Source organism: Nanorana parkeri, unplaced genomic scaffold (assembly GCF_000935625.1).
Source record: "Nanorana parkeri isolate BGI_ZX_2015 unplaced genomic scaffold, ASM93562v1 scaffold1500, whole genome shotgun sequence".
Lineage (NCBI taxonomy): Eukaryota > Metazoa > Chordata > Amphibia > Anura > Dicroglossidae > Nanorana > Nanorana parkeri.
This window is the reverse complement of record NW_017307768.1, coordinates 128,718-138,468: the sequence shown is the minus strand read 5'-3', so window position 1 is coordinate 138,468 and position 9,751 is coordinate 128,718. Positions and strand designations below refer to the sequence as shown.

Below are 9,751 nucleotides of genomic sequence, written 5' to 3'. Positions count from 1 at the left end.
CTTTCATTTATAAAGTTATAATTGTACGACCCAAGCATTCTTGTTTATGACCAACCTCAGGCCAGAAGAGATTGTAAGATGCTAGAATTGTATTTGTACATCTTACTTTTGTGTGTTCAGGCCTTCTGAAGTCTTATAGAAAGCCTTTTGTCAGGTCAGAGCTGGCTCAGGAAGACGTTTTTCTGAGAACAGTAGGTGTAGGTCTTTGTATCACTGGAGGCCACCACTCGTGTCGCTTCAAATCTCTGAGGGCGATAACAAGGTGACCCTAAACAGCTCAACGCTCACCTGGGGGTCACTCAACCTGCCTTTGGGTCACCCATCAATTTGCACTTATCACTGTTTTGTGATTGGGTCCACATCTACTGGCATGATAAGATTTGTAAAACATACACCAATCAGCCATAATATTCTGACCACTGAGGGGTGGAGTGAATAACATTGGTTATCTCATTACAGTGGCACCTGGACGTGGGTGAAATTGAAAGGGGCATGGGCGGCCAAGGCTTATAGATGTCCATGGGGAGTGAAGTCTGGCTCATGTAGTCCGACCCAATAGAAGAGCTACTGTAGCTAAAATTGCTCAAAAAGTGAATGCTGGTTCCTATAAAATGGTGTCTGCACACACAGCATCGCAGCTTGTTGTGTATGGGGCTGGGTAGCTGCAGACCAGTCAGGGTGCCCATGCTGATCCGTGTCCACTGCCAAAAGTGCCTACAATGGACACGTGAGCATCACAACTGGACCACGGAGCAATGGAAGAAGGTGGCCTGGTCTGATGAATCATCATGTGATGGCCGGGTGTGTGTGTCACTTACCTGGGGAAGAGATGGCACCAGGACGCACTTTGGGAAGAAGACAAGCCGGCGGAGGCAGTGTGATGCTTTGGACAATGTTCTGCTGGGAAACCTCGGGTCCTGCCATTCATGTGGATGTTATTTTGATACGTACCACCGACCTAAACATTGTCACTGACCAAGTACACCCCTTCATGGAAACGGTATTCCCTGATGGCAGCGGCCTCTTTCAGCAAGATAATGCGCCCTGCCACACTGCAAACATGGTTTGAGGAACACAACAACGAGTTTGAGGTGATGACTTGACCTCCAAATTCTCCAGATCTCAATCCAATCGATCATCTGTGGGATGTGCTGCAAAAATAAGTCCGATCCATGGAGGCCGATCACCTCACAACTTACAGGACTTAAAGAATCTGCTACTGACTGCTTGGTGCCATATACCACAGCATACCTTCAGAGGTCTAGAGGAGTCCATGCCTGGATGGGTCAGGAGAAGGGGACCTACTCAATATTAGGCGAGTGGTCATCCAGATACCACAGCATGCCTTCAGAGGTCTAGTGGGGTCCATGCCTTGATGGGTCAGGAAAAGGAGGACCTACTCCATATTAGGGGGGGTCATCCAGATACCACAGCATGCCTTCAGAGGTCTAGTGGGGTCCATGCCTTGATGGGTCAGGAAAAGGAGGACCTACTCCATATTAGGGGGGGTCATCCAGATACCACAGCATGCCTTCAGAGGTCTAGTGGAGTCCATGCCTGGACGGGTCAGGAGAAGGGGGGCCTCCTCAATATTAGGGGGGTCCTCCAGATACCACAGCATGCCTTCAGAGGTCTAGGGGAGTCCATGCCTGGACGGGTCAGGAGAAGGGGGGCCTCCTCAATATTAGGGGGGTCCTCCAGATACCACAGCATGCCTTCAGAGGTCTAGGGGAGTCCATGCCTGGACGGGTCAGGAGAAGGGGGGCCTCCTCAATATTAGGGGGGTCCTCCAGATACCACAGCACACCTTCAGAGGTCTTGTGGGGTCCATGCCTGGACGGGTCAGGAAAAGGGGGACCTCCTCAATATTAGGCGGGTGGTCATACTATTATGGCTGATCGGTGTAAATATTCAATGATACATTATAAGGTTTCCAGTGCCGGCATTGTAAATGATTCGGTTTGCTTTGCCGTACGGTTCCTCTCTACACTCGGTCTAGTTGGCGTCAGTCATGCTATTGTATTACTGAGCTCCGGGCCTCTCCTCTCCGGCGCCGCGGTCTCTTCAGCTATGTAAAGGTTTGTTTTGCAGCACTTAATGCGTGTAATAAAGCGTCGAGGCGCGGAGCAGCGAAGGTCAGTCCTTCATGTAGTATATACAGCTGTTTGATTCCCCCGCCGCGGCTGAGCGTCCGCCGGGACAGCCGAGTGCATATTGCAGCGGATAATGAAGTGTACTTGTGGCTGGAGGCCGGAGACAACGAGCGCGACACTCCAGCGGGAAGATGGAGGCGTTTGATTGCATATTGCTACATTCCAAGCGCCGGGCTCGATAACTCATTTTCCATCCGTAATTCGGCGCGGGAACGATAATTATTTTTATTAATAGAGCGGCGGCGTTCGTCACGTAGAACAATGAATGTTTTATAAGATGGAGATGAATCCCAGCGGGGGAAAGATATTTCCTGACGGCTGAATTCTTTGTTGGCTTTTTTTAAAGAGCCGGAAATCCTCTTTAAAGCCAATCTGTCTCAGGTGACGCCAGAGCGCCGCGGCGTAGAATGAGGAGACACAACGCGGAAATCAATAACTTCACCGGGACATGGCGGATTGAGTAATGGGAAATCGGAGATTGCGGCCGCTGATTGAGAATGAGCATGTCGTCGTGATAAAAGTAAAATTGAACTTCTGCGCCATTCCTCATGCTTGGTTGTGGAAACGTGGGCAGCCCCCCCGTTATCCTCGTTTTTGTGCAGCACGCGCCTCAAGCGAAGTGCCCGGCGTAAGGTGCAAAATGGAAAATGCTGAGTGGAAGAGGCTGCAGTGTTATATGAATGAAGGCGTCCGAAGCGTCGTTTAAAGCTGAACTGCAGGCAGCTAGGAAAACAAGAATTAAATAATAATAAAAATAAATAATAATGATAATTATTAAATAAAATTAAATAATAATTGTGCATCCCTAATATAATAATTACATAAAAATAAATAATATTAATTAAATAATAATAAAATAAATAATACAAATAAATAATAAAATAATGATATGCATTATAATTTCAGGGTATATCCCAGGCGACGTTCATTGGACATGACTGGGGTGGTGCCCTTGTCTGGAATATGGCGCTTTTCTACCCAGAACGGGTCCGGTAAGCTCATGTGTATGGCTTGATTGCCGTGTGTTGATAAATAGAAGAAATCTTATGTCATGAAGATACATTGTAACTAAACTCTAATGCTTAAAGAGGGTAATTTAAAAAAATGACATATATGATGCAGTCCTGGTTTTCCTTCTGAACATCGTTTTTATTACCTGTTGATCCTGCCAGTAGATCCATTATACTTCCAGTAATAGGTGTGGCAACGCTGTTTTCTCTGCAGTGAAATCACACAGCAGCGTTGTCACCTTATTGCTTTAAATGGATTTTAAGTAAGCAACAATCGCATTATAGAACTCTGGGAAACTCCTTGTCTGGGGGGCCTGAAATAAGGAAGATATACTCACTCGATCCTGCGGCAGTCAGTGGTCACCTCTCTTGCCCTCTGCTCCAGCTGTGGAATGTCCCTCAGCGTCCTCATGTCTAATGCAAGTCAATGGGCTTGCGTTAAACGTGATGACATCACTGGTCTTTAGACTGCCAGGTTAGAAGAGACTGCGGCGACTGGTCTAGCAGCTCAGAGGGACTGAGCATCAGGTGAGTATATCTTCTTTTTTTGGCTCCACCTAGACAAAATGTGCAGTTAACCCTTGCAGTGCAGGGCTGGCCCCACTGCATAGATAACTTTTGTATTTTCCTGGAGTTCTTCTTTAAAGCTGAACTTTACACTTTTTAAAGCCTCCCGCCCCCCCCCCCTTCCTGCACTGCAAGGGTTAAGTGCTTGTTTATGCCAAGGGGACCGGAAGAAAGCTTACCTGATCCCCGCTTCCCCCGTGGTCATCGCTCACCTCTCATCCCTCCGGATGATTGAATGCCCCTCGGCGTCCTCACATCTTATGCAAGTCTATAGAACCTGCATTAGACATGATGATGTCGGCAGCCCTTAGACCACCCAGGGGAGAAGAGGCTGCAGGGACTGGTCTAGCAGTCCCTAGGGAGCCGGCAGTACCGAGGTATGTCAATCAGCTTTATCCGGTCCCCTAGGCATAAATGAGCACTTAACCCCTGTTCAGAGGGGGTAGCCCCACTGCAAGGGTAGTGTTTTTGGTTTGCCCAGAAATGGGCTTTAGGGGGATGCATTAAAGGAGAACTGTGGGGTTAAAGCTTTTCCCCATAGTTCTCCTTAGGGTAATGGGAGGACACAAACTAGCGTCCTCCCGTCACCCTAGGCTCAGTATACCGCGAGCTGTAGCTCACGGTATACTGAGACGCCAAAGCTGAAGCGGATCCCGACAAGTATGTCTGGATCCGCCCAGCTGCGTGACTGACAGCTGGCTCTGCCTACCTAGAGGCAGAGCCAGCTGTACGTGCCCCCTCCCCCGTCCGTTCCGCCAGTCAGCGCTGGCGGAGCGGGGAATCCAGCCCCTCCCCTGTCACGGCAGAGAGCCGTGACAGGATCGAGAAGTGAGCAAACGCCGGTATGTGTTCGCTCACCTCCCGATCTACTGAGCCGACCTGTGACAGTCTCATTGTCACAGGTCGGCTAGAACTATGAGGTGAGTGAAAAGCCCCTCCCCCCCCCCATAGTTCTCCTTTAACGTGTTTTTTGGTTTCTTTTGGGAAAAAAAAGATTTACACTGTATCGGGTATAAAATGGTTTGCCCCAACCCCGGTCACTTTTGCTGGACAGTTTGGCCTGCTAAGGTAGATGAGAAACTAACCAGGGTCATTCACAGTTGAGCGTGACGACTACTACTGCTATCTACCCAAAACCGTACACATTCAGAATACCGACTCCCACACCTCTACAATGACGCATGTGCTTCCTTACAGGGCGGTGGCATCACTGAACACCCCGTTCTTTGGGATTAATCCAGATGTCCCAGCCAGTGAACTGGTAAAGGCCAACCCGATCTTCGACTACCAAATATATTTCCAGGAGCCGGTAAGTCTATAGACAGTTCATGGCCGTTGTATGCTGACAGTGCAGAGCGGTGCTGCAGCTGGGAAAGATCCCGACTATATTGTTGGGATCCACCCTGCTGCCTTATTGACAGCTGGCTCTGCCCCTCTAGAGCCAGAGCCAGCTGTGCCCGCCTCCTTCCCTGTCTATTTCTCCAAGGAGGGCTCGAGGAGCAGGCGGGGGGGGGGGGAGTGGTGACTGACAGTCATTGCTCTCTGCAAGGAGGAGACCATGAGCTGAGCGATCAGCGGTCCCACAATCGCTCAACTCTCGTTATTTAGATCTGGCGCATGACAGTGTGGACTACACGCGCTGGATAAAGGAAGTGGATGCTGAATGTCAGCCTGTCTCAACCAGGGTTCCTCCAGGGGATGCTAGGGGTTCCTTGAGCAATTCAGATAAGGAACCAGATAAGGAACCACAGACACCAGTGATTTTTTTAGCTATCTGTAAGATCGTGTTCTTCCCACTAAGTACCAATGGTAATGGAAATTCAGCACTCCGCCCTAACCAGGGTGAAGGAGCCCTTCTCCAATGACCACCAATAAATGGAGGCCCTTCTTTCTTGACCACCAATAGAAGGGGAGCTCTACTGGCCACCAATATAAGAGGTCCCCTCTCTACTGGCCACCAATATAAGCGGGCCTCTCTCTACTGGCCACTAATATAAGAGGGCCTTTCTCTACTGTCTCCGATATAAGAGGGCCTTTCTCTTCTGGTCTCCAATATAAGAGGGCCTTTCACTTCTGGTCTCCAATATAAGAGGGCCTTTCTCTACTGGCCTCCAATATAAGAGGGCCTTTCTCTACTGGCCCCCAATATAAGAGGGCCTTTCTCTACTGGCCTCCCATATAAGAGGGCCTTTCTCTACTGGCCTCCCATATAAGAGGGCCTTTCTCTACTGGCCTCCCATATAAGAGGGCCTTTCTCTACTGGCCACCCATATAAGAGGGTCTTTCTCTACTGGCCACCCATATAAGAGGGCCTTTCTCTACTGGCCACTATTATAAGAGGGCCTTTCTCTACTGGCCTCCCATATAAGAGGGCCTTTCTCTACTGGCCTCCCATATAAGAGGGCCTTTCTCTACTGGCCTCCCATATAAGAGGGCCTTTCTCTACTGGCCTCCCATATAAGAGGGCCTTTCTCTACTGGCCTCCCATATAAGAGGGCCTTTCTCTACTGGCCTCCCATATAAGAGTGCCTTTCTCTACTGGCCACTATTATAAGAGGGCCTTTCTCTACTGGCCACTATTATATGAGGGCCTTGCTCTACTGGCCAACAATATAAGACAGCCCTTATCCAACTGACCACCAATGTGGAGGGGCACTTCACTGACCACCAATTTAAGGGGGCATGAGCTTATGACATGTTCCTTAGTCTTATAAATATTCTCATAAATCTTACTCTTCATGCTAATGTACCATGAGTGGAAGATATAATAATTAGTAGCAGGAGTTCCCTGAGACCAAAGAGCTATTTCAAGGGTTCCTCCACGTTAGAAAGGTTAGGATCGAGGCTGCTGTATGGGCTTCTTCCAACAATGAAGGTATACATTATGTGAAGGGTCTTCTCCAGTCCTATGGTTCCCCATGCTATGTGCCTTCTACAATGGCAGCAGGATCTTATTCCAGTTCTGTGTGGAGCTGACAGTATACAGAACATGGTTATTGGGCATCAACACCGAGCAGAGATGGTCAGCGCATGCTGGGAGTTGTAGTATCACACCACCTGGGTAACAGTTATGTGGAACTGGCTTGTTGCATCACACTTAGACAATGACATGGAATAACGGCACACTGTTTTGTTTTTGGAGGGTGTTGCCGAGGCCGAGCTGGAGAAGAATCTGGAGAGAACATTCAAAATATTCTTCCGCGGGACAGGAGAGATGGTAAATTTTTCATGTCAACCTTTGGCTCTACCTCCATCTTGTGTGTCTCTATTCCACCCGCTATAGAAGATTTATTTTTTAATACAAGCATTCATATTGCACCACCAACTTACAAACAATTCATTCATATCAGTCCCCGCCCTTGAGGAGCTTACACTCTAAGGTCCCTCTCTCGCCAGGTTTCCTACACATACTATAGGGCCAATTAGGACAGGAGCCGATTAGCCTACCAGCACTGATCACCAATACAAGTGGGCTCTTCTCCTCTCATCAACAGTATAAGGGGCTCTTCTCTACTGGCTGCCAAAATAAGGGGGACCTTCTCCACTGACCATCAATATAAGGGGGACCTTCTCCACTGACCATCAATATAAGGGGGACCTTCTCCACTGACCATCAATATAAGGGGGACCTTCTCCACTAACCATCAATAAGGGGGGCCTTCTACCATTATATACCATTATAAGGGAGTCTTTCTCCACTGACCACTGATATAAGGGGGTCTTTCTCCACTGACCACCAATACAAGAGGGCTCTCCACCATTGACTACTAATATAAGGGGACCCTTCTCCACTAAACACCAGTATAACGGGCCTGGGTTCATACACATACAAGGGCCAATTAGGACAGGAGCCAATTAGCGGAGAGAGATACAGAGACGGAGAGAGATACAGAGACGGAGAGAGATACAGAGACGGAGAGAGATACAGAGACGGAGAGAGATACAGAGACGGAGAGAGATACAGAGACGGAGAGAGATACAGAGACGGAGAGAGATACAGAGACGGGGAGATACAGAGACGGAGAGAGATACAGAGAAACATTGTTACTTTTGTATCTACTCTGTTACACTCATCTGCAGATCAAAGGGATGAGTCAGTTATAGCATAGCATGGGCCACTATGGCGCCCAGATGAAGGGACCCTGCGTGGCCCCGAAATGTGATATATGTGACCCTACACATCAGTAAATGTACACAGAGATTTAAAACGATATCTTTCGAGTGCTGGTGATCTACTACGTTCTCAAGCTTGAACATACACGGCGCTATCCGTGTTTATCACTGCGAGCACCACATCTGCTACAGGTTGTAGACGCTGAAAGGAGCGCAGGCGACACGTCTGTATACTAAGTTATAGCAAGCTGACAAGAAAGTCAGATTTGTTGCTATATACCCCTATTAACCTTCATTTACTCTAATCAGCCCTAATTAACTCCTTCTTCTCCTTCTTCCCTTAACTGTTATTTTCCATATTTTGTTTTGTTTATTTCTATTTATCAAACAATTAGTATTGAAACTTTTTTTGCAGTTTGCTTAATTCTGTCTGTTGATTAAAAAAGGACAAAATTAAAAAAAATAAAACTTTAATTTGTAAATAACTGCAGAATCAAAAATGTTTATTTTTTTTATCTTAGTTTATCTTAGATGCCTATTTAACTCCTTCTTTCCCTCCTCCCATTAACTGATTTTCCTGATAATTTAAATGCTACGCTATTAACCCTTTGTTTATCCTAATCAGCCCTAATTAACTCCTTCTTTCCTTAAAAGAGAACTATGAGGTCAGGGCTTTTCCCCATAGTTCTCCTTAGAGTAACGGGAGGACACAAACTAGCGTCCTCCCGTCACCCTAGGCTCAGTATACCGCGAGCTACAGCTCATTATATACTGAGACCGCCGCAGCCGGGACGGATCCCGACATTACTGTCGAGATCCACCCAGCTGCGTGATTGACAGCTGGCTCTGCCTATCTAGAGGCAGAGCCAGCTATGAGCCAGCTATACCCGCCCCCCCCCGCGTCCGTTCCGCCAGTCAGCGCAGGCGGATCGGAGCGGGGAGGGGGGAATCCAGCCCCTCCCCTGTCACGGCAGAGAGCTGACCTGTGACAGTCTCATTGTCACAGGTCGGCTAGAACTATGAGGTGAGTGAAAAGCACCCCCCCCCCCTCATAGTTCTCCTTTATAATTTTCGTGATCATTTATTTCTATTTATCTAATCAGATACTTTGTACCAGAATCATGATTTTAATGTCATTCTAAGTGGAACAAATTGTAGAATACAATTTTATATTTTTATCTACAGTAACGATATATATATATGTATATACTGTATATTTCTTTTTTCTTTTTTTAACTAACACTGGAAAAAAATAATTTAGTTTCATTTTGCTTTTTGTCTGTGAAACCAATGAAAAAAAAAGTTAAAAAATGTAAAAAAATTGGAAAAATGGAAAATTAAAAAATAACAGAAAAAAAAATTACAAATAATTTTTAAAAAAGCCACACTCCGATCTGACCGCAAGTGATGGACTCCTGTCCCATAATGAAGCATCTGACAGATGCCGGCAAAAGAAAAACAATTGGGCGGGGCTGGCGGTGACAGCTAGCTCCGCCCAACTGTTTCCTATTGGCCGGCACCTGCCAGAGTCTTCTAGCAGGTCCCAGCCAATGAACAACATCACCTCACGGCCAGCTCCACCCAGTTGTTATTGTTTAATGACTGATCATTGTCCGCAGGTCGTTTGGGGACGCTGTTCTGTCATTGCAACTGGGCGGAGCCAGCCGTGAGATCACGCCTGGCTCCGCCCAGCTGTCATTTGCATGGACATCGGTCGGCTTGGGGCCGACCGTTCTCCATGGTTCGGGTTTCACTGGGGCTCAGCTATAGTGAATTGCCTGTACAGCAGTCCTTCGTTCCGACTGAACGGAGCGGCGCCGGTGGCCGAAGAGAGGCGAAGGATCAGCCGAAGCTAGGGCTGGATCCTTCAGGTCTTTAGTGAATACAGTAACCCCCTAAATAAATATA

The 9,751-nt window shown here is 47.6% G+C and overlaps 1 protein-coding gene across 1 annotated transcript in view; it reads left to right on the top strand.

The window, feature by feature from the left end:
* EPHX2 (epoxide hydrolase 2) overlaps nucleotides 1–9,751 on the top strand; it is a 63,304-nt gene that overhangs the window by 28,897 nt on the left and 24,656 nt on the right. Inside the window, exons 11-13 of the mRNA XM_018570303.1 lie at nucleotides 3,060–3,145; nucleotides 4,928–5,039; nucleotides 6,873–6,947. Coding sequence (XP_018425805.1) covers nucleotides 3,060–3,145; nucleotides 4,928–5,039; nucleotides 6,873–6,947 — 273 coding nt within the window. The remainder of the gene's footprint in view (nucleotides 1–3,059; nucleotides 3,146–4,927; nucleotides 5,040–6,872; nucleotides 6,948–9,751) is intronic.